The sequence below is a fragment of the Mesocricetus auratus genome, unplaced genomic scaffold (assembly GCF_017639785.1).
Source record: "Mesocricetus auratus isolate SY011 unplaced genomic scaffold, BCM_Maur_2.0 Super-Scaffold_15014, whole genome shotgun sequence".
Classification (NCBI taxonomy): domain Eukaryota; kingdom Metazoa; phylum Chordata; class Mammalia; order Rodentia; family Cricetidae; genus Mesocricetus; species Mesocricetus auratus.
This window is the reverse complement of record NW_024429186.1, coordinates 74508133-74533000: the sequence shown is the minus strand read 5'-3', so window position 1 is coordinate 74533000 and position 24868 is coordinate 74508133. Positions and strand designations below refer to the sequence as shown.

The window sequence follows — 24868 nt, the reverse complement described above, 5'->3', positions numbered from 1 at the left end:
ACCTGCCTTAACCCATACTTGGTGGGCATTTGCTCAGGAATGTCCATTATCAAATACTTCCGGAATGCTTCTGATTAGAAGGTCACCAAGCAAGTCATTTCTATTAAGTTTGGAGTTTGGGATTTGCCAGGAGAGTAGAAGGAGAAGAATGGAGTTCTATGAAGGGCCTTTGAAATCGTTGCAACTGTGATAACAGTCATGGACGGAGTGCTTGTATTGTGTATCAGCTCACGGTGTCTGAGCAGCCAGAGCTGAGGCATGAGAACATTGAAGTGCCTTAGGGTTTCCCAGCTGGTGTTTCTTTTCTTTATGATCTGCTGGCTCTTAGTCATTTTCAGACCTAGTATTTTTATAAAGTGCTTTTCTTTTAAGGTCGAAAATTAGCTTACTAAGCTTGGGAAATGTTTGCATTGCTTTCAAGAGTGAAAAAAAAAATACATCTCCCTCATAAAATGCACCTGTGTTTTTATTTATGTCCAGCTGTCACCAGCTGATAACCAAATGCAAGATTCAAGTTCATTTTGGGATCGTTAATTAGCAACAGTGGAGCTGCAAATGTACAGGTGTCGAGAATGCTCTCCATGATTGATAGGTCGGGTGGTCTTTATCTGACCTGACTCAGAATCATTCTTGAAGTTTCATGGAAACTATATAGAAAGGGAAAAAATCCAGGAAGGGCCCCCAGAGATTTCACATTGTGCTGATGAATGACAAAATACATTCTGAACCCTGAATGCCATTTTCTTTTGATACTGCAATTAAGCCAAAACTTTTACTAATTATTCACCAAGCCCTCGTTCATTCTTGTGCACAAAGTGTCTGTCTTTCATGACAGCTGGAGTTTAGCAAGAATTCTGATTAAAACCTCATCCAACATAATAAATTGCCTTTGAAAAATGCTTCCATTTCAGTTACTAGTCCTTGGTTAGAACAAAGAGCTAAAATACAAAAATACGCACGCCCTCAGTGGAATGTACCCCTTGAGATTTGCGATTAATTATTTATAGTGAATTCGTAACATTAATAAATGCATGCTCGCTTTCTTTAATGCCTCTCATTTACTTTAGTCAGGGTCTGATAGTTTGCAATTTGGATTGATTTTATATAAATATGACTTTGAACCAGAAGATGTACCTTGACATTAGAATCAAAGTAATAGTTAAGATATTAAGCCTCTATAATCAGGGGTATTTTAAGGGACCTGATTCATTCCATGGAAGTTTTTATTCTTTTGTTGATTTTTAACATATTACTACAATATATTAATAAATAATATAACAAAAATAAATAGAATTTTTAAAAGCTATGAATATTTTTTCTTTAGTGCTTTTATAGTCAGCATACTGGGAGTAAAGCAAATTTAAAGTGACAACGAAGTAACATTACTACCTGGTGCCAGAAAGGAAAGTGAAAATGTGAGTGTATTTCAAGAAACAATGAAATCCGTTTATTTTTGCACTAACAATCACAATGAGTTAGTGTAGTCACAACGAGTTGCTACACACATTATGAATTAGGAAGGAGTGCTGTTATGGAACAGATTCTCATTTGTTCTGAATTTATATATAAAAATTGGTTGAGAAGATGAAGGCCTAGAAGACACCCACTGCTTCCATTCAACCAAACAGAACTCCGTATTATTCCAAAGACCTTACCCAATGATTGCATGTTCCGTCAGTACCGGGAGGTGAGAGACTAGTTCTATAACACCATGCCTCAGATACTCAAATCTGCGCTGTTTGGGTTGTTAAAGAAGAGTGTATATTTCAGAACAATCTTTCTCAGCCTATCCTCGTATGATATAGAAAGACAGATTGAAAATCAAACTACCACTATCCAGCCCCATTTCCTTCATGGTGAGCAAGGTCACCGAACTGTTCTCCATTTGATGGAAGAGTCCCATTGCAAAATCCAGAAAAGCTGTGTGAGAAACTGTCCCTTACTAATGAGACAAGGTTTCTGACTACTCCCAGCATGACTGCAGACCAGGAGACCAGTACAAGAACCCGGGTACAGAGCAAGAGAAAAAAAACCAGTTTGACCCAAGTTATCTGGAAAGACTGTTTCCTATGCTAATAGCCTCCTCAGATTGTGTCGGGTGAGCTGGAAGGCAGAGAGGTTCTCAAATGAAGGAGTAAGCCTGGCCAAGGATGCAGATGAGAGAGACTCTAGACGTGGTCCTGACATTTGGTCCTGAGTCACTGAAGGGAGCATGGGGTGCAGAGCAGTACCTCTCCTGCAGGGTGGTGTGGCTCTGATTTCCGACTCCATCAGGAAGCTGCAAACTAATGACAGTCAGAAATAAAGCCTCTGCGTATTTTTAGAAATGTTACTTAACTTGAGTTACTTGTGTTTTAGCCTCTGAGTGTGTGAGGTGTGGGCTGTCACTTGGAGAAGTTTCTGTAGCATCCTGCATGATTTTGCAGGATGTGAGGACTTGGTTCAATACCTGTTTGTCAGTTGTACTCTAAACAGGTGCTGTTGAGAGGTTGTAAGTGAAAATACGTCTAAACAGACTAAGAGGCCTCTTCTGGCGATCAGTCAGGGCAAGCCTCACACCTTCCAGGTGTAGTCCCTCTCTGAACAACCCACTCTTAGTCTAGATTACAGTTTAAAATCAGTCAAGAAAACATACCGTGTAACAAACATGGAGAAAAGACAGACGCTGGGAACTTGGATGATACTAGCAAGAAAAAAAAGTGGGGATTCAAAGAAAATTGGAAGGGAATATAGCCACATATGAAATAAATATTTACCAAAATAGTTTCCCCTTTCCTGTTTTTTTCAACTAAGTACAGATATGAGATACTTACATTGTACATAAAGCAATGTACACACATAACACACAGAGAGAGAGAGAGAGAGAGAGAGAGAGAGAGTGTGTGTTCCTTTTTTTTTAATAAAGATTTTGGACAGAAATGCTGATCACCGAAATGAGAGGGCTAAGGAAGTATGCTGATAGCACCACGCTCCGTTCTTTTATATTTGGGGAAAGATCAGTTGGGAAGCCTTTACCAAGTACTGCCTTAATTTGCAGCGAGGAGTGAAAACAAAACAGGTCCTCATCATGATGACTGTTTGTGTTGACATAGTGCCTCTGCTCCAAGGTGTTTAGGATTAGGAAAATGTAGGAGGAGAGATGTGGCACGGGCGTTCGTCATCAATCTGCTGCAACAACCACTTAGAAAACCCTCTGTGATTAATGACAAAGTGAATGAAGCCGTTGAGTGAGTGCACAGATAGTACAATATGTATTGAGTGGGCAAATGGTGAGTGAAGGGAGAAGAACGCAAAACGTCATACCGCCTGCACAAGGATTTTCCTGTAGCAGTAGCATTGCAGCAAAATTGCTTGGGTGAAGATGCATTCCACTGAGAGGTAGGAAAACATTTTTATGGGACTAAAGCAAGCTCTCTACTGAGAAGAAAACTTGGAGGGACTCCTGTGTTTGCTTCCGCGCTGTTATTTAATGTGGCAAGGCACCAGTCTCCGCAGCACAGCAGAAAACCTAGGGAAAATGTGTCTTTGAGCTGTGAGGTGCTTGTGTGTACTTGAAAGCATGATTATGTGCATGTGTTCATGTTTTATGACTTGGATAATCTGAAAATCGATTTGCTTTGTCAATGCTTCCTGGATTAGAATTCCACTATTTGGTCCCTACCCTAGGTAAGACATTGTTTGCAAATTGTGCTACTTGTGAGATGTTGCGGTGGTTGCTAAGGCATTTAAGGTACTGATGAAAGTAAAATGGTTGTCATGGTGACTGATAAAAATAAATGTTGAAGATGCCCTGGGTTCTTTCTTTTCCAGTCTACTAAAGAAAATTGAGCGGGAAACATGGAGGGAAAGTGGTGTTTCATTAATTGCCACTGTCACTCGGCTGATGGAGAGGTTGCTAGATTACAGGTAAGCTGCCTCTTAAGATTCCATATAGGCTCCATTCTAGTTAAAAACTCAAGCAGCTGAACTATAATTAGCATTCCACTTGAGTTAATCATTCAAAGACTTGCTAATCAGCACTTGGACTTCAAGCCGGCTAGTTCAGGGTTTGAGTCAGGCTTTGGTGTTTGTTTCCTTGTTTGTTTAGTTCTGTTTTTGATAAGTCTTTCAAAGTCTTGTTGAGTTGAAAGAGTTATCAGAGTCCTTGACTGTCCTCAACAATAGAAAGACAGAAAAGAAAAATCTTTGTGTATTTAGACTTGCCCACTCAACAATTGTCAGTGGTCCAAACACTTTAGGATGAAGATCTAGACTTCATGTTTAGAGCGAGGTCGGGAATAGGGGCTGTACTAATGTGCTGTGCTCTTTCAAGGGGGGCTTCCGCACTGCTACCGTTCCCCAATGCAATTTATTTCTATTTTTATTTTCACTCGACTTGTCTTTAGAGCAGGCTGTTCCAATTCTGTGCATGGTGGTTCTGTCTTATTTGAAGAGCACACTCTCCTTCCCATGGTCTCTGGCTAGACAGATAGGTGTAAAAGTCCTTGTCCCACAGAGGAAGCTCAGCAGACCCTGCAGCTCACGTCAGTTTCCGCTCCCAGTCCGGTTCGAGACCTCCTGCCCAGCAGCCTTCCCCCGAATCCACACTATCTGGTCTCTGGCAGCCCCTCACCTACCCCCACAGAAGACACCAAAGAACAAACAATGTTTTCTCCGTGAAAGGAGGTTCCGAGCGTGACTCTTGCTTTCTGTTTTTAGGGACTGCATGAAAATGGGGGAAGTGGATGGCAAGAAGATTGGCTGTACAGTTAGCCTTCTGGTCAGTAACGGGGATGGGCTCTCCCTTCTCCTAACCCTGCCGTTCTTCGCAGAAGTACTAATTTTTGTGTGTGCGTGTGATCTTGAATGTGTGCCCTTCCCCAGGATGTTTTTTACCAAAATATAAAAATGTTTTTAAAAAGAACACAGTGAGCTTTAGGTTGGATGAAGCCCAGAAAAGCAGTCCTCAGGGTGGGCCACTGTAGAGTTCTCCTGCTGTGTGTTGCCTGGTAGCGGTGGACAGACGTCAGCGGTATCACGGAGGGGCCGAGGGTGCTGTCCTCCCCTGTTGGATGGCTTACTCCACTTAGTCTAGCTGCTTTCCTAGGGAAAGCACAATATCCACACGGAGGTCCCTGGATTTCGCTGTAGACTATTTCCTCTCTGTTTTCTCATCCTCACAGACTTATTCTGCATTATATAGCTATTACTGAACTCTCTCTCCTCTAACCACTAAAAGTTTTCTGTTTAATATACTTAAGTTCCACTCACCAGCCTCCCTGCAGACTCAATTCATAATCACACTATTGTCAAGAGTTGTATTACAACCAGATGACCCTATAATTTATCATGCAGGAAAAGTTTCTGTGTAGTAAAATTAAGTATTATATATACATATGAACAACAGTCTAAACCACAATTACTCTGGACCAACCAAAATTTATAAAAAGTGTCACCTTCCTTATTATTAAATAGAATGGTATCTCACTACAAAACAATAATCACACATTGGACATTAATTTTGGTATTTTACTAAATGATAAACTAATGCTTTCGATAAGTTTCCTTCATCTCATTTGGAATTGAAGAGCAACTTCCTCCCCTGTGGTGCCATGGTTTCTTTTCCTTGTGTGTCTAAGAACTCGTGAACTTCGATGTCTGTGGTAAACACCTGTGCTCTTGTTGGCACTCTTGCCCCGACACCCTGAATTCAGCCTCTGCAGCTGTAGCTGGCTTGCAGCATGAAACTTTGTTTTGCTCATTGGTTTCTTTTAATTGTTTTTGCTCATTCCTCTCAGTCCCTTTTCAAATATCTACCTTCCACTTGACCATCTTTCTGTTCCCCCAGTTTTTGTTTTGTTTTGTTTTGTTTTTCTGCACTGCTCTTCTGAGTTCAGGACATTATCTCTTCACCACACCCACCTCTTCCTTGCCACTTTTAATCAACTGGCACATTCTGTCTCAGTGACCAGCCCCTAAAAATAGCGAGACCTAAGCGTGCTCTGAGGGTGCGTCACTGACGTCCACACTGATGTCCCTGTATAATCTCCCCCTTAGACCCCACAGCGGCCCGGCCGCCAGCCCATCCACTATGCTAGCTACTTACCTCCCCTCTCGCAGCCCTTTCTCAGCTTGGTCAGCCCTTTGCTCTGGTCAGCCTCCCAGGTTCGCACTGCTGTTTGACAATCTCCCATCACAGTCAGGGACCTCTGCCTTTCCCGTGGCCTTGAATGTATACCACATGCTCTGTGAGCTTCGGTGTGAATCCTCAGCCCAGGCTATCCCCCCAAAGGCTCATAAGCAGCCTCAACAGAAAACATCTGCATGTGTCCTGAGGAACCCCGTTCTGTCATCCTCGCCTTTCCTCCAAGGGCCTTGTCTTCCGGGGTGAACGAATGAACGCAGCCCGTAGGTTCATCCCCACAACCTGTCCAACAGAAGAAGCCCTTTCCTTTGGGACAACAATGAATGTTTTGCCCTGTGTTGCTTCTTGTCTTCTAACAGAAATAAGACAGAAACCTCACAGGTCAGAGGCCCCGTGGTAATCACTCGACGCCGATCCCGAGAGCTTTGAGTAGAGAACACCAGCATTTTGAACGCTGTTCTAATTCTGAACCAGCACGAGAATACTTATTAAAAAACCAAACCTATCACTTTGAAGCTAATCTCTGTAGCTCCTACTCCATATGGAAAGTTCTTGATGTTTTCTGGTAGCAATACGGTTCTCCTCACTGCTCCTTTCCGTGAGGTCAGCAGCAGATCCCCGCTCAGGGTGCCTCTGTGTCTGCTGGTATGCAAGCCGAGCTTAGCTCCAGTGTGCAGTTGGTGGCAGTGCCTAAGATCTGACATGACTAACAGGAGGAACTGTAATTATTATTTTGTTCTTGTGTTATGATTTTTAGCAGACATATGTGAGAGATTGTCATCTGCCGGCTGGGGAGATGTTGGCTTTTGTTTTTTTTTCTTAAGGAGGAATATTCATTTCCAGAGTGATCGCTTATTTTTGTTCTCAGAGAACACAGCTCCTTACCAGAAAAGCTATTAGAGCAAATCATCCTTTAATAATGGAAAACCTGCTGTGGGGCTCTGAGATGTGTTTATGGTACAATCCCTGCTAATTAAGATGATTTTGGTGATAATGAGGGAGGTTGGAGTAGCATTGTTTATTTGTCTTTTTAAAGGATGCCAGGATCTACAGGAAATGAAAGGCAAGGAGAGAGCAGATGGTGTGGGTTGGAAGTAATAATGCATTCAACTCAACCTCAGTGTCCGCGTACTCAAGAGTCCTTGGGCTCAGGAATGGACTCCAGTCAGATAACGGGCAGACAGTGAATGTACAGACGCAGCCCCGAGGTTTATCCCCTCCAACATAAGACACCCTGGCTCTTCGGCTATAGAAACCTATAGCATCCCTGGCATTTTCTGTCTCAGAGACCTGTCACTCTTTAACTAAATAGTTTTCCTCGGCCAGCGCTGGCCAGTGCCTTTCACATACTGAATAGCACCAGGCCAAACAGCAAGAAGTAGTAGCTGAGCTTGTGTGTCTGAAACAGGGCTTTCATAGCTCCCCTGTAGCTTAGGTAAGTCAGAACTGGATTTTTGATAAAACTTGGTAAAATAGTTTAGAAAAGCTTGATAAAATCCAGATTTGTAAAACAAAATTCATCATTTAATTTGGTATTTTCAATAAGCGCATTCCTTGATAACAAGCAGAAGTAAAATTTTTGATACCTCCTTATGTTTTAAACATAAACTGGAAACATTAAAACTTATTAGAATTGCCAGACACGATTTAATCCTAGCACTGGAGAGACAGAGGCAGGTGGATCTCTCGGAGTTTGAGGCCAACCTGGTCTATATAATGAGTTCCAGGTCAGCCAGGGCTACATAGTAACACTGGAGAGAGAGAGAGAGAGAGAGAGAGAGAGAGAGAGAGAGAGAGAGAGAGAGAGAGAGAGAGAGAGAGAGAGAGAGAGAGAGAGAGAGAGAGAGAGAGAGAGAGAGAGAGAGAGAGAGAGAGAGAGAGAGAGAGAGAGAGAGAGAGAGAGAGAGAGAAAGAGAGAGAGAGAGAGAGAGAGAGAGAGAGAGAGAGAGAGAGAGAGAGAGAGAGAGAGAGAGAGAGAGAGAGAGAGAGAGAGAGAGAGAGAGAGAGAGAGAGAGAGAGAGAGAGAGAGAGAGAGAGAGAGAGAGAGAGAGAGAGAGAGAGAGAGAGAGAGAGAAAGAGAGAGAGAGAGAGAGAGAGAGAGAGAGAGAGAGAGAGAGAGAGAGAGAGAGAGAGAGAGAGAGAGAGAGAGAGAGAGAGAGAGAGAGAGAGAGAGAGAGAGAGAGAGAGAGAGAGAGAGAGAGAGAGAGAGAGAGAGAGAGAGAGAGAGAGAGAGAGAGAGAGAGAGAGAGAGAGAGAGAGAGAGATTAACATAACTTAGAAATTCAACTTAACTATAACAAACATTTTCATATATTCTTTCAATACAATTTTCCAAGGGAGGAAAATACTTTTTATTTTGTTTTGCTTGTTTTTTTGAAACAGGGTATGTAGCTCTGGTTGTCCAGAAACTCATTGTGTAGACCATGCTGGCTTCTAACTCACAGGTCCCTCTGTCTCTACCTTCTGCTGGGATTATAGGAGTGTGCCACCATGGCTGGCAAGAAAAATCCCTTTGCCTTGTGTATACATCTTCTTTTATGTCCTAGGTATTTCTTTCTTTAGAAAAATGTATATGAAATCAAAAATATCCTTGCTGCAATCTGTATATTGAATATACAGGTAATTTATTACATATTTTGATAGTTTAATTAAATAGGCTGACTGCCCGGTTGACAGCTTATCTGAGAACAAATAATGAAAAGTAACAAGAGACCACTGGATATAGGGGCTCTTCAGGGTCTTGGAGCCTACGGCAGGAGGGTCAGTTTGTGAGTTCTAGGCCAGTATGGGCTACATACAAAACTCTGCCTTAAAAGAAAAAGAAAATGAAAGGATAAACTCAAATCATTGATTATAACCCAAGAATTACCATCTTATCCAATAATTGACAGATAGAATCAGTTGCTGTCATTTAGTCTCCTCATTTTATTATTAAAAAGATACTTCTGAGGGGAAAATGTGCATCAGTGCCCCTGGCCTTGAAGACACAGAACTTTGCCACAGTGAAAGGGAATACTTGTTGGCCTCAATGCTGAGCAAACACCAGGTCTGTGCTCTTTCCCACAGAACTTCTACAAGACTGAGCTCAACAAGGAGGAGATGTACATCCGCTACATCCACAAACTCTATGATCTGCACCTCAAGGCACAGAACTTCACAGGTAATTCTGCTCAGCGCTCAGACTGGGGAAAGAGAACCAGCTACTGATGCATTAAACACGACAACTCCTCTGCGTTTTGTGACTAGAGACAAAGGATCTCTTTTAAAATCAAAATGCAGTTTTGACTCTATCTTTGCATGATCTTTCAGAGATTGCCTTGGGATTATGAAGCACATACGTAACTCTTTATACTTAGTGTTTTGCTGTCTTAATCTAAACATGGGATCTTTATAACCATATAGATCTCTGGGTGTTCCCTATTCTGTACATGTGTGTGTGTGTCTGTCTGTCTGCCTGTCTGTCTTCACTGGAAATTCCATCAAATACTGCCATCATCTTCACTTTGCATGCATACTGATGTTTTTTGGTTTTTGGTTTTTTTTTTTTTTTTTTGATTTTTCGAGACAGGGTTTCTCTGTGACTTTGGAGGCTGTCCTGGGACTAGCTCTTGTAGATCTGGCTGGTCTTGAACTCACAGAGATCCACCTGCCTCTGCTTCCCGAGTGCTGGGATTAAAGGCGTGCGCCACCACCGCCCAGACTGGGCATACTGATCTTAAAGAATTTTTAGGCGTACTATGTTTACTAACAGACTGACCACTTGGATGACTCTTCATTCACAAAGTTCTCAGTTTCCCTTACCATTTTTATTTGTCCTGAAGAAATTCCATGCTTTTAAGAGATTGAATAGTGAAGAGCTCTCTTAAACTTTTCTTCATCTAAGAATATCTTTATCACCTCTTGTGTTAGCCACTTTGGCATTGAAACACTATCTACAATAACGAACTTAAAGAGAAGGAAAGTTTGCCTGGTTCAGAGTTTTGGAGCTTTGGTGTATTGTTAGTTGGCCCTGTTGTTTCTGGCCTTGTGGCAAAGTAGATTGGAGAGGTGGCAGGGAGAGTCCATGGAGAGCATAACCACTCGTGGTATGGCTATGACTTGAGAGAAAGCAAAAGAATCCTCGAAACGCTCTTCATGCGTGCCCCTGATAGCCTAAACCTTTCCACCAAGCCTCACCTCTCACAGTTCCCTGCCATCTCTCCGTAGCACTGACATAAGTAAGGGCCAAGCTTCTTCTTTGAAGGTTTTATGTGTATTTGTGTGCGCGAGTGCATAGCATACATGTGCAGGTACCCTCTGCAGCAAGAAAAGGTGTTAGATCCCTTGAAGCTGGAATTGCACGTGGTCGAGGGTCAGCTGACGTTAGTGCCGGGAATGGGACTCACTGGAGGAGCAGCAAGTACTCTTAACTCCTGAGCTATCTCTCGAACCCAGGTCCAATATTTAACACATGGGGCTTTGATGGGCATACCCGCACTCCTGAAGGGCATGTTTCCTGGAGTCTAAGTGAATAGTTCTTTTATTTTTATGCTTGCTTCAGAAGTGTTGTCATTGTCTCCTGGCCTCCCTGCTTTTTAGTGAGAAGTTATAGTTATTTTACTGACCTATTGCAAAATGGTTTCTGGATGCTTTTGAGAATTTGAATTTGGTCTTCAGTGGTTTTATTATGACATACATGGTGTGGTTTTCTTTAAGCTTAACATGTATAGGTTTGCTGAACTCTTCTGATCTATAAACATATAGATCACCAGATTTCACCAGATTTGAAACATTTTAGACATTATTTTCTAAAGATATATTTACACGCCAGTCCTTTCTTTTGGGATTGCTGTGGAATGACTATTTGGTCTCTGGTCATTTTTACCTCAATTTTACTTTGGCCTGTGGTGTAGGCCAAGTAGTTAATTTTGCTCTATATCAAGACGACTAATTCTCTTCTGTCATCTCCATTCAGCTACTGAGCCTTTCCAATAAAATGTTTATTTTGTTATTATCATATTCCATTCTAAAATTTCCATTTTGTTGTTTTCTTCTCATTGCTTCAGTTTCTATACAAAGATTCATCATCTTTTCAGTTGTTCAGGAGTGTTCGCATTTACTATGTGGGGCCTGGTTTCAATGGCTGCTTCATAGTCTAAGATTCCAAACTGTGAGTCATCTTCGGGTTGGCATCTGTTAATTGCCTTTTCCCTTGGATAGTTATTTAGTTCTCTGGTTTCTTGAATGCCAAGTAATTTTAGATTACATCCTGGACCTTTTGAACATTATGTTACAAGATTCAGCATTCTGTCAAAATTGATATTTTTAATTTTGGCAATCAGTCCAGTTAGGATTGAACCTCAGGTCCTGTGCCACTTCTGGGGGTTGTGGTTGTAATGTCTGGTTTTTAGGGCCTCTGCACTATTCCAGTTATCTGCATGTGCGCCACCCAACTCAGATCGCGGCCTTGGTTATGATCTATACCATTGTACACTGCTTACCTTAGTCGTGGTCTGCTCCACAGATATGTGGAGATCGGTCCAAAACGTCATACACAAAGTGAAAGATCTCTCTTGAGCTCCTTTTTCTCTCCAGTTCTCCACTCTTCCCATGGCCCAGGCACTCCCATTTCTTAGGATTCTGGCTGTGGAGCTGCGGTTGGAAGAGGAGGAGGAAGACAGAGAGTGTATGAGCTGTATGCCACAGGAAGCCCTTTTCCAGCCCTGTACAAGCAAAGCTCTGTGACTGTCTGATCCCATTTGCAGAAAGTCTGGGATAGGAGACATAAAAGGCAGAAAATAAAAATAGGCAACTTAGTACATTATGATAATCTTCCAGTGTGGTCTACTTGCCCTTAATTACTTATCAGAATCCTCTAAGAATTGCCTTCTTATTCTGCTGAAGTGGCTCATTGTACGTACCAGAAAAGAGAGAGCGGAAGGTGCTTGGTCCTCTTAACCAGAACCCTCTCCATGAGTTTGAGAATGGCAAATCGAGGCCTTCACCCCACTTTTCTTCCAGGGAATTCTTGAACTGTGGCCCTTCCCTCAGTTTTTAAGCAAAGAAATCCATTGGGTACCAGTTCTAGAATTTTAATGTGCCTCTAGTGCTGAAAGCTGGTTCTGTTATCTCTATTAGCATTTCTGTTTATAGCCTAGAGACCTGGATTCTAACCAGGGTTCTTTTTAATCTCCCTCAAGTTGATTCCTAAAGTCTATGGATTCTTTCTCCTTGAAGTAGACCCTGTCCTGGGGCTCTCATCCTTCAAGTTTCCTCACAGCTGCATACCTACCAATTTATCCATGGGCTGATCTTTCCATCTCTTCCGCAGTCTCTTTTGTTATTTTCTCAGGAGGGGTGTGTGTGTGTGTGTGTCTGTGTGTCTGTGTGTGTTTGTGTCTGTGTCTGTGTCTGTGTCTGTGTGTGCACGCCATATATGTGTGCATGCTCAAGGAGGCCAGAAGAAGATATTGGATTCTCTGAAGCTGGAGGCACAGCAAATGTGAACTGCCATAGGTCTGTGCGGAACCCAATGCTTGGTCCTTTGGAAGAGCACAAAACACTCTTAGCCACTGAGCCGGCCATCTTTGTAACCTCATGTTCTCAATTGTAAAGCACTTAGCACATTGTTTTTATTATTAGTTACATGTTACATTACGTATATGTGTATATACATACATACATATGATTGTGTGCATATGTGTAGATGGATAGGTAATTCCCAGTTAAGGATGAGTCCTTTGAGGACAGAGTTAATGGTTCTTGTCCTTAGTCAACTCTTAGAAGGGAACCTAGGAATGTGAGACTTAAATAAATACGTCGCTGATGAGTACACTCATCAATTTTATTTTTCAGTCCTGCTATGAAGATTTTCCTTCAGTGCCTATAACTCCTGAATCATGAAGGGACTAATGAAGTATGGTAGACTGTTTTACTTTTTAAAATGATAGAATAAGAATTAAGAGAAAAAGCTGAGGACAGTTACTCCACATCTGCACAGATGTGTTGTGGTTCTCTGCTAATTTATCTGAGATGCCAAAGATGGGTGCTTTTTCTTCATTTACTCAAAGTTCCATGTTCCCCAAATTGTAAGAACGTGTGCTCTTCCCATGTGATAGCTTACTTAGTGTATTTATTTCTTGTGTGTGTGTGTGTGTGTGTGTGTGTGTGTGTGTATGTGTGTGTGTGTGTGTATGGGCGTGCATCTCACACTAGGACGGAGGACAGAGGAAGACTCTCTGGGATCAGTTCTCTCCCCCATCGTTACGCAGGTTACAGAATCAGACTCAGGTCACCGGGCTTGTACATCCTGACCTGTTCCTCCTGAGTCATCTCACTCGTTTCTTCTCTCCTATGTCCTCGTTTGTGTGTGTGTCCTTGAGAAAGTGAGGTTCCCTGTAGAAGTGATTCGACCTCTCTACAGCCTCCCCTAATGCTGCCTTGCATTCCTCCTTCACCTCCATTCTCCCGTCTTATTTCTCTTTGAGTATTGCTTTCGTCCCTGTACGCTTGTCAGAATAATGGAGCGGTCTGTAGTTAACTGTGCAGTGGTACTTCCTGTGCTTCCTGTTTAGAATCTCAAACTCTTTAAGATTGTCCCTTGGAATCCATCCCTCTTCAGTACATATCAGCCCCCAAAGAACAGAAGTGTGTGCACCGAACAACGTAGGCACTGAAACGCTGGGACTTTGCGTTGTCCAAGATCAGTCACAAAGGGTGCCGTGAGGGTCACACGTGCCAAGTATCCGTGCTTTCCCTTGATTAGCGTGTCAAGCGATGCTCTCAACGTGCTAGCGTCCCTCAGCTGTGAATCGTCACATTCCCAATCACGTTCTGAAGCGGTTGTGATTTGCCATCTCCGTGCCAGCAGTCATTTCTCCATACCTGTCAGCATCTCTACTTTCTGAGACTTCCAGGTGTCACTTGCCTATACCTGACCTTCTGAAGATAATTGGGAAGTAGCAGAGGGGCTAGAAACATTTTTTAAATTCATACAATCTTTTTCCACCATAACTTTTTCTGTTTGTTTGATTTTGTTTTGTTTTATTTTCTTCCAGACAGAGGTTTTCTCTGTGTATAGCTTTAGCTGTCCTGGAACTCACTCTGTAGACCAGGCTGGCCTCGAACTCACAGAGATCTACCTGCCTCTGCCTCCCGAGTGCTGGGATTAAAACTGTACACCACCACCAAATGGCAACCATAGCTAGTTTCAAGTGTTCAGTTTATGCATGTCACCATTGATTTCTAGAACTTTCCTTAGCTTCCCAACTGAAACACTCTGCCTCATCAACACTGCCTCTCCATTCCTCCTGCTCTCTTCCTGCGAGTCTGACTCCCAGGACCCTCTGTGTCTGTGAAAAGGGCATACCCCTAGCCTCTTAGTCCTGAGACTAGCTCAGTTGTTCTCTGGGGGACTTCCAAGGGCTCCAGTACTGGGGAAAACAAGGGAAATGGCCCCGGGTGTATGTCACTAGAAGAAGTTACTCAGGCTTGAGGGAACAGACGCTAGCACCAGTTGGTGTAGATCCTCATGGTCCAAGAAGGGAACACAGTTAGCTAGACAGTTCTTGGAGTGCAGCACAATCCCTAAAGGGAGCTTATGGTTCCGGCACGGCCAGAGCAGTCTGCCATGGCAACCTCTTGATTCTTGGGCACGGCCAGAGCACATAGCAGACTGTTTTCAGCTGTGTCTGTGTCCACCCGTTTTCACCCTCAGTGAAAACCCTGTGCGTCTCACATTTAGTCCCCACAAGAAGGCCAGCAAGCACACTGTGGACTTTGTGCCTGGCTCTCCCTGAACCAAGACACACCTCACTATTCCTCTCAAGCTGAGGGCTTCAACTCTGATGTCCAGGAGCCCTGGAGCTACGCTTCTTAAAAACTACAATGGCGGGGGCTGGAGAGATGGCTCAGCAGTTAAGAGCACTGACTGCTCTTCCGGAGGTCCTAAGTTCAATTCCCAGCAAGCAACCATATGGTGGTTCACAACTACCTTGAATGAGATCTGGTGCCCTCTGCTGGCATATAGGCAGAAGGCTGTATACACAATAAATAAATAAACTATTAAAAAAAAAACTACAATGGCTGAGCCATTTCTACTTAAATGGAGCCAGATGATGGGAGCAACCAGATGGTTAGCAGCAACCCCCCCCCACACACACACATACACAAAACCTAAATGTATCATTTTAGCTGCTTGTTTATCAGGAGAGCAGCTTGGTCCCACGGACTCAGGGAAGGCCATGCCTTGGTCCCATGCACTCAGGGAAGGCCATGCCTTGGCCACACTCGCTGAGGGAAGGCCATGGCTTGGTTCCATGCACTCAGGGAAGGCCATGCCTTGGTCACACTCACTGAGGGAAGGCCACACAGTGAGTTGGTCCCTCCCACATCAAATTATCAACCAATAAATGCTCCTAAGACTTGCTGACCACAGGCCAATCTGGTGGGAGCATCTTCTAAGTTGGGGTTTCCTCTTCCAAAATTAGTCTGGCTAGTGTCATAAAACTGGCTGGCACAGTTAGTAGTTAGTTGCTTAGTTGGTTGGTTAGTTAGCTTACTTTTGAAGTTTCCTCCTCTCCAAGAGACATACTTACGAATTGTCCCTGTAAACAATGGCATGTCCACACTAAGTCTTTGAATTGGCTATAGCATGACTTCCTTGAACAGGTTAACCATACCCAAATCATGTGAGTGTTGTAGCAAGGATAACTAAAAACAGGAGAGATACAGAAAACTATAGAAACACCAGGATTCAATCCAGATCTGTGATGATGCTGTCACCAAGGGAAGTCACCATTCACTAACTTGTTCCTTCTTGTGTTCCTGACATTTTTTTCTGCTATCTCATGAAATTCTGAAATAAGCATTGAGTTTCGGAAACCAATTCTAATTGCAAGGAAATGGTTTGGAGTCCTGACTGACTTCCTGTCCTCTTCCTTGACATGCAGAGGCTGCCTACACCCTCCTCTTGTATGATGAGCTGCTGGAATGGTCCGATCGGCCCCTCAGGGAGTTCCTGACCTACCCCATGCAAACAGAATGGCAGCGCAAGGAGCACCTGCACCTCACCATCATCCAGAACTTTGACAGAGGCAAGGTACGTAGCACTGACAGCCCATGTTCTTCACTCCTATTTCTTCTCCAGCAGGGTCCTCACACTGCAGAGTGTATTAGGTAGAAGCACCCAGAACGTGGTAAAACGAAGTTTCCTGGACCAGCCCCTCGATATTCTGATTAAGTAGGTCTGTCGTGGGCTTGGGGAAATCTATAGTTTTAATGCGGCCTCTGGGAAATCCCCATGTGCTCAAGCTCTTTATCACCCTTTGGACTAACGCTGACCATCAGGTAGTGGCACTTAGTCTGCTCCAGCTACTATACTAAAATATACAGACTGGGAGCTGACTTGCTGGGGGCAACTGCTGATAAGCCTAGTGATGAGTCCAGTCTCCATGAATCACAGGATACAAGAAAGGAAGAGACTCCTGCAACTTACCCTCTGACTCCCACATGTGTTGTAATATGTATGTGTGTGTGTGCACGCGCACGCGCGCGCACACACACACACACACACACACACACACACACACACACAAACACACACACACTGCGTGGCTTATAAACAACAGAAATGTATTTACTTCTTTGTCACCGTTTTGGAGGCTGGCAGGGCTAAGGTCGAGATTTCAGGAGAATCAGTGTGCTAAAGACCTACTCCTCATGAGTGGTGTCTTCTCCGTGTCTTCCCATGATAGAAGAGGAGTTGACTCCGAGAAACCTATTTTTAAAGGCGCTAAGTCTCTCACGACCTAACTAGACATCTGCTGGGGGCCTGTCTCCTAATATGTGAGGAGCTTAGATTTCAGCATCAGAATTTTAGAGAAACACAGCATTCAGACTATAGCAATCTGCCACTTGTCCTCTGAAAAACTACAGTCTCCCTCCACCTGCTCCCAAAAATTAGGACGCACTTACTTTACCTTTACCTTCAAGGTCAAATGAAGGGGGTCTGTAGCAGCCCTTAGGGTAGCTGGAAATGCTTGGAATGCTGGAGGTCACCTCACTGACTTAATGCAGTTAGTGTAGACTCCTTCCTGTCCCTTTTATCCCTGACCCTAGTCAAGGGCTGGGACCCTTTTTAAAGACTATGAATCTGACACCCGTGTTAATTTAGCTTGGGGGCCTTATATATCTATTCCAAATTGCAAGGGTTAAGCAGGGAGGTAAATACCACAAGTGGCTGTCAGTTCTCCGTAGAACGCAGTTAGGAGGCCTAACATTTGGTGCAAAGTACATTGCTCCTCATGTCCTCCTTTACGATTTATCTAACTTCAGTGACAGGACCTTACACTAATACCAACGTAAATGCCTTTGCTCCCTCCTGCTGTGAAATTTCCCTCTGCCCCTCTGGCTCCTCCCCTCCTCCCTTACCCTGCACATACACCCCCTTTCTGTCTCTCACTAGAAAATAAACAAGCTTCTAAGGGAATATTAATATAATATAATATAATATAATATAATATGCTAAAAACAGATACACACATCAGAATAGGACAAAACAAATAAACAGAAGGAAAAGAGCATAAGAAAAGGTGCAAGAAACAGATGTAGATGCAATGACCCACTTGTTCACACACTCATGAGTCCCATAAAAACACACCAGAGAGACAGAGAGAGAGAGAGAGAGAGAGAGAGAGAGAGAGAGAGAGAGAGAGAGAGAGAGAGAGAGAGAGAATAAAGTTAAAACATAAAGATAACTTTTTAAAACAGAGGAAAGAAAAGGGGCAGGCTTTTTTAGACCACCAGGCCCCAAATCATCACACAGATACTTAATTATGAATGCTTGACCTTAGACTTATCCCACTAGCTTTTATAATTTATGTTAACCTGTTTCTCTTCATCTTTGTTATGCCTCGGAGCTTCTTACCTGTCTTTCACTCTGTATGTCCTGGTTTCCTGCCTCCTCCCTGTCTGCCTGGCTGGCTGTCCCAAGGTGTCTGTTTCTCTATCTCCCTCAGTCTCCCTTCATGAAGCCTAGATTCCCCTTACTGCTTATTCTGTCCGCCCACCAGCCCCGCACATCTCTCTACTGCCTAGCTATTGGCCATTCAGCTTTTTCTTAGACCAGTAAGTATGTTAGGCAGGCAAGGTGAAAAAGCAACACATCTTTACATAGTTAAACAAATGCACTATAAACAAACACAGCATGCCTTCACACAGTCAAAGTACTGTGGAGGGGGAGCCCTTTAGACAGCATTACGAGACAAGGAACCTTCAAAGATATCTTTGAGTTTGCTTTCAGTTGACCGTCTACTGCTGAGCATGGGGTCCATCCTTGAGACTAGTTTGTTTCCCCAGTGAGACTCCCTTGGAGAAAACTAAATTCCCATTTGCCGGTGGTTATCAATGGGAGATGGCTTCTGGGTTAGGGGTGGGGGCAGGAGTTCACTTCTCCTTTCAGCTCTAGAACCCCACCTCACACAGATCCGTGCAGGCCCAGTGCATGCTGCATCGGTCTCTGTGGGTTCGTATGTACATCTGCCCTGCTGCACTAGGAGGGCCCTGTTTCCTTGGTGTTCTCCACCCCCCTGACTCTCACACGATCTCTGCCTCCTCTGCTGCAGAGTTAGTTCACTGAGGCCTGGGGGGAGGGGTCTGATGGAGACATTCCACTTAGGATCGAGTGTCCCTAGGTCTGGCACTCTCTGCATATTGTCTGGGTGTGGGTCTCTGTAGGCGATCTGACTGTGGCGTCCATCACCCCATTGATCGCCAGGGCTGATTCATCAGTGTGCTATTTCAAAATCTCAAGAGCTGACCCATCCCCAAAAGTCTGTACTATATATCAGGGTCGTAAGCCACTACCCGCAATCCTGCACCTATAGGGTATAAATAGCTTTTACTTATTAAATGCTCCAAAGAAATGTAAAGACTATTAATGACTATGAGGCATGTGGAAACTATACAAAATTTGCCTTTGTATACATAGATTCATATTAGAACATAGCCATTCTGACATAACTATATGAATTTCAGGTACTAATAGATGAGTTGAATAATGGTGGCAAAGGCTGTATGATCCTAAAGCCACAATGCCGATGGTCTAGGCTTTTGAAGAACTTTTTGATAGTATATTAGATGATAAAATTTAAGATCTTCTTCTGAAAATAACATGCTAATCTAACCAGAACCTAATGGCCCTCACAATTTGCAAGTACATGCTAGCCACACAGAGTCCAGGGTGCCATGCTTGAATTAATGGGCTGTAGGAATCAATGGTAATTCCCTTCTGAGCACTGAGAATCTGTGTGCACCCCTGTGTGTGGCCATTGTGAACTATAGTTGTTTCCAGAGTGTGATTGTGACACAACACAAGAAAATGTTGTTTTTACACCATGTGTGAGTGAATGCTATGAGGAGTTGTCATCTCTAACTTTCTGAAGATTCTTGAGAAGTTAAATGTTACTCGCATGTCATTTTCATGATGAAAATAGCATTGCCACTACTTTAGGTTGTTGTAAAGTCTTAGAGAGTATGGCTTTCTGATCCAAATGCGTCCATACACTGACCTTTGGATAGAGGTGTAGAAATGCAATGGATGCTTACTCTCATGTTACTGTCGATCCACAGTGTTGGGAGAATGGCATTATCTTGTGCCGGAAGATTGCCGAGCAGTATGAGAGTTACTATGACTACAGGAACCTGAGCAAGATGAGGGTAAAGTACCTGGGTGACTGGGAATCGGGTGTGGTGAGCTTCTGATTAGTGTCCCAGGGGGGCTGTAGGAGATCAATGCTGTGACCATCTTCATACACCTTGCAGAAACTTTTTCTAAGATAAGTTATTTTCCCTGAAGCATACTCAGCTACTTATGTATAGAAATACCAAATTGGTCTCCGTGTGTCCTTTTATTTAACATACAGAGAGAGAGTCCTCAATCTGTTTCTAAAGTCCCACATCTGAAATGCACAATCTAATGCAGGATTAGTATTTGAAGTTTATTGTGGGAAATCTCTACACTGAAGAGCTTCCCGATTACACAGAAATCTCTATGACAATATGCAGTGCTTACCATCACAATCTGCAAAATAAAATGATAGAAGTGGTTAGGTGGCTCTCACGCTAAGATAAACTAGGGACAACGCCTGCAGGAACTCTCTCTGCACCTTCAGAAACCTGTCCTCGCTAAACCGGGGTTTTAGGACCAGGTACGCAGGGATCTTAATGTTCTGTATTCCTGAGTCATTTGTTTGTATCTCCTGGCTTTTAAGTTCAGTCTTTATTCTTGGAAGTTACAAGCATTTTGTGTCATGGTGTAGTATTCAAGGTCCTGATGCGTGCTGAGGTTATCTAGGTTTCTAAGACAAGATAATGATATTCCCTTCCACTTTGGAGGTTGCCATTGGAAACATGAGAATGTAAACCTTCAACAGCTTGCCAGGTCCCCTGCGCCACCACAAGCACCTTATTCTCCTCCTGGGAACTAAGCCTCTACTTTTGTCATAGTATTTCGTGACAGTGGGTCATCAGTGTTTCTCCTGGCTTGAGAACTAAAGGAAAAAAATTATCTCATTTTTAAACTTCAGTTCATCGTGCTGATGCTGGCAGGGCCCACAGCTTTATATACAAACATTGCCGTTCAGCTCTTCTTGGCATCCTACCCATAAGACAGAAGTGAGGTTACAGTGTTTACCAGTGAGAGCCCTCGGGTGCCGTAGTCACTAAGATTTTTATAAACCCCAAGCACTGCACTTCATACCAACTGCTCTCTGGGGTGTGTGTTACTGGGGGAGGGCGAAGCCTTCAACTACAATATTAGTCTTTCCCCGGAAGCCCCAGGGATGATACCATAAAGGGGAAGCCACAGCTTCGTTTGCTACCTAGTTTGGACATTGTCAAAGCCACACTTAAGAGCTTTTAGCCTAGACAGCACTTGGCGCGTGCACCTCCCTTGGCTCAGGTTGGTGATTTACCCCCATCCCGCCTGTTCAAGATTGCACCTGCCTCATGTTCTGAACTAATGTGTGCAAGGGAGTACCAGATCCGCAAGTGAGTACACCTCACACAGACGTTCTCCCAAAAGGCTTGGCTTCTAATTATTCATGTTAATTTCTACTTGTCCTGTATCTATGATTATGTAAACATTTCCTTGATGGGCTTTTTGAAATTTTCTGCTGTGGTAGTAACATGTAGTAAAACCCTTGATCCTTTAAAGGGCCAGTAAACTTCTGCTTGTGTCCTGGGGAGTTGAGGCATGTCAGAGACACCATGTAGCCTACTAAGCCTGAAATTTTTACTCAGTATGTATTTATAAAGTTGGTTTGCTGATCTCCTGCTAGAAACACTTAAAAGGGAATCGGAAGTCCCATTCCTTTACTAGTCCGGCTGAAATGTGGGATGGAATTCACAAAACTACCTCTGTGCTTTCCTAGATGATGGAAGCCTCCTTGTATGACAAAATCATGGACCAGCAGCGTCTGGAACCTGAGTTCTTCAGAGTTGGATTTTATGGGAAAAAATTCCCATTTTTCTTAAGAGTAAGTAATACACTTCTTAGTTGGCTTTAATCCTTCTGGCTCAGATCCTCCAATCAAGGAAACTAAGAAAGTAATGACATTGTATGATCAGTAACACGAAAGGCGATGACATCCTTTTTTACCCTTTTAATTCATGAAACCATGAGCCTAGAATATTTTGTCTTGAACAGTTTCCCAAGGTCAAACAATCTACCAGTTTCTGAGTTTACTTTAGGAACAGTGATTACAGCTTCCCTTGTGTGACATTCACGGTTGTGTTCCCTGTGCAAGTTCCATAGTTAGCATTAGGCAGTCAATAAGGGGGCCTGGAGTTGTAGACTGTAGGAAATACCAGAGTCACATCAAGTAGAAATCTTACTTCCAGAACCACAGAAAAGTGTGGTTTGACCTTTTTGATGACTGTGTAAAAAGGTAAATGTCACCCAGCGGAGACATCTGACGCATTGCCTGTATACACTGTTTCTACAAAGGGGAATTTGCGGACCTTGTGTGGTAGACATAAAATACTCTCTTTACACTTGGCCATGTTATATTTTATATATGTTCATTGGACACCTCTGTCCGTAGCATCCTCCGTGTATTGAAACACTGGTTGAAAGAGTTCATTAACCCTTAGGGTGCTGGGGAGAAGTGCTGAATCCATCTGTGATCCAAGTGTGGTACCTGAATCATGCAATGCCAACACTTGGGAAGCTGAGGCAGGAGAATTGCCACAACTTTACCATCAGCTTTGGCCGTGTGGTGGGCCCTAGGCCAGCCTGGGCTTCAGAGTGAGATCCTATCTTAAAAAACAAACAGAACCACTGTGGGTGGCTATAATTCCAGCACTCAAGTACAGTCAAGATGATCAAGAATCTAAGACCAGCCAGACTCTCAAAATAACACACAACACAACACACACACACACACCAAACTAAGTTTGTTACAACTTTAAATCTCAATGTAAAAACATTTATGTTGATCTAAATCCTGCCATAACTGTAATCACATGAGAAAAGACCAAAAAAAAATATTCAGAGAAGGAAAAGGAGAAAGACTTCGTTTATTGTTTAATCTTTAACTTATCTACATTTCAGATAAAGTAGATAGATAATTGGTTGATAGAATGAGCCTCAAAACAAAGATGTAAGTAGATATTTACGTTTAGACTCGTATGAAACACTCAGGCGATGGTTATGGTATGGCGGTCAGCGCAGGCTGTTAACTTAGAGGACCTGGACTCAGCTGGGAGACAGCCTGCAGACACCCCTGCGAGGGATCCTTAGAAGAGATTGTGCTCAAGAATGTCCTAATGAAAAAGAGGAAACTAGCTTAGCAGGAACTTTCAGCACTCTCTTCTTCCTGACTGTGTGGACTGACATGTGACCCTGTGCTGACACTCTGATGTGTGTGGACTGACACCATGGGACCTGCTGTTGGCGCTGTGACTTCCCAGCCACAAAGGACTGTACCCCTAGAACTATGAGCTAGAGCAAGCCCTCGTCCCCTGAAGGTGTTTTGTCACAGCAATAGGAAAAGATGTTCAGACAGTGAGCTGACGTTTTCTTTAATTGGCTGAAAGGACCATGTGCTTGGATGCTGCACAGACATTATGTAAAATCTCCTTGTTGCACTTTAAAAAATATGCCCAAGACATTGGCAGGTAGATCTGCCTGAAGAGGAAAGAAAGACCAGTTCCCTATCAAAAGTAATGACAGATGCAGAGCATTCACTGAATTTAAACGACTACATTTTAGATGTAGACATGTCAGTCCTGGTCTGGTGTCAGCAACCCTTGAAGAACACAGAGCCCTGGGACCCAGTTATCAGGGTAGTGAGGAGCAGTGAACAACATGGAGGCCTGGAGACCCCCAAAGCAGGGATAAAGTATGGCTCTGATGTAGGGGCATCTCTTCCTTTGTTGATACAAAATTATACGATGTGAAAGGCTACATTTTCTTCCATATCACGCCAAGAGTTGGGTAATCCATTGTACATTTGTAGGTATGTTATTTAGAGACCATACATGTTTTAGGGACACAAAAAGCTTTTTATTTCTTTAAACTGTCTGAAGAAAACAAAATAACCTTTAAGGTGAAGGAAATGTAATAATATTCTGATGTATATCAGAATATATATACATATATATATATCCATCCTGTACTGATAAATGTCAATATTGATGTATTTATCTCTAACCAACCAGTAATCTGATAAACCTTTTTATATTTTTATGGAGGAAGAGGCTCATGACGGTAAACGTGGTGAAGGCACACAAAGCGGTCATGTAGTGCTGGCTATGATCTGACTTTAGTAGCGAGCATGCAGGGAGGCATCCTAGATCCCCACCTATGACGTGTAATTACCGTAAGGTAAAGGTGTATAGCATACAGTGAGATCATCCTAGATCCCAACCTATGACGTGTAATTACCGTAAGGTAAAGGTGTATAGCATACAGTGAGATCATCCTAGATCCCCACCTATGACGTGTAATTACCGTAAGGTAAAGGTGTATAGCATACAGTGAGCCGTCCTAGATCCCCACCTATGACGTGTAATTACCGTAAGGTAAAGGTGTATAGCATACAGTGAGCCGTCCTAGATCCCCACCTATGACGTGTAATTACCGTAAGGTAAAGGCATATAGCATACAGTGAGCCGTCCTAGATCCCCATCTATGACGTGTAATCACCGTAAGGTAAAGGAGTATAGGGCTAGAAGGATGGTTCAGGTTAAGAGCAGCTGCTCGCCCAGAAGGACCCCAGTTGGGTTCCCAGCAGTGATGCCAAGCAGCTCAAAACTCAAAACTGCATTAAGAACAGCCCTAGGAGGTCCAGCATACACTCACACACTCACACATACACATTTTTTTTTTTTGGTTTTTCAAGTCAGGGTTTCTCTGTATTGTTTTGGAGGCTGTCCTGAAACTCTCTCGTAGACCAGGCTGGCCTCAAACTCACAGAGATCCACCTGCCTCTGCCTCCCAAGTGCTGGGATTAAAGGCGTGTACCACCAATGCCTGGCTAACATACACATTTTTTAAGTCAATCTTTAAAGACAGTATGTTTTTAAAAATCAAAAGTAATTTAGAAGATCAAATTATAAAGGAAGTTTAGCAAATGCCAAAACTACATTGACCAAATAGACCAAATTTTGTTTAATAGACAATTAGAATAAATTGATGTGTCTGTCATCACTCATTTGAAAAATAGCCTTTTTTCTATGCAATCGTCATTTACTTCAAAATGA

General features: G+C 43.1%; 1 protein-coding gene across 1 annotated transcript in view; it reads left to right on the top strand.

The window, feature by feature from the left end:
- Positions 1 to 24868, top strand: part of Dock4 (dedicator of cytokinesis 4) — a 370554-nt gene that overhangs the window by 312482 nt on the left and 33204 nt on the right. Inside the window, 7 exon segments of the mRNA XM_040743206.1 lie at positions 3640 to 3666; positions 3811 to 3906; positions 4699 to 4759; positions 9191 to 9284; positions 16054 to 16202; positions 19733 to 19819; positions 21535 to 21639. Of these exon segments, the coding sequence (XP_040599140.1) occupies positions 3640 to 3666; positions 3811 to 3906; positions 4699 to 4759; positions 9191 to 9284; positions 16054 to 16202; positions 19733 to 19819; positions 21535 to 21639 (619 nt within the window).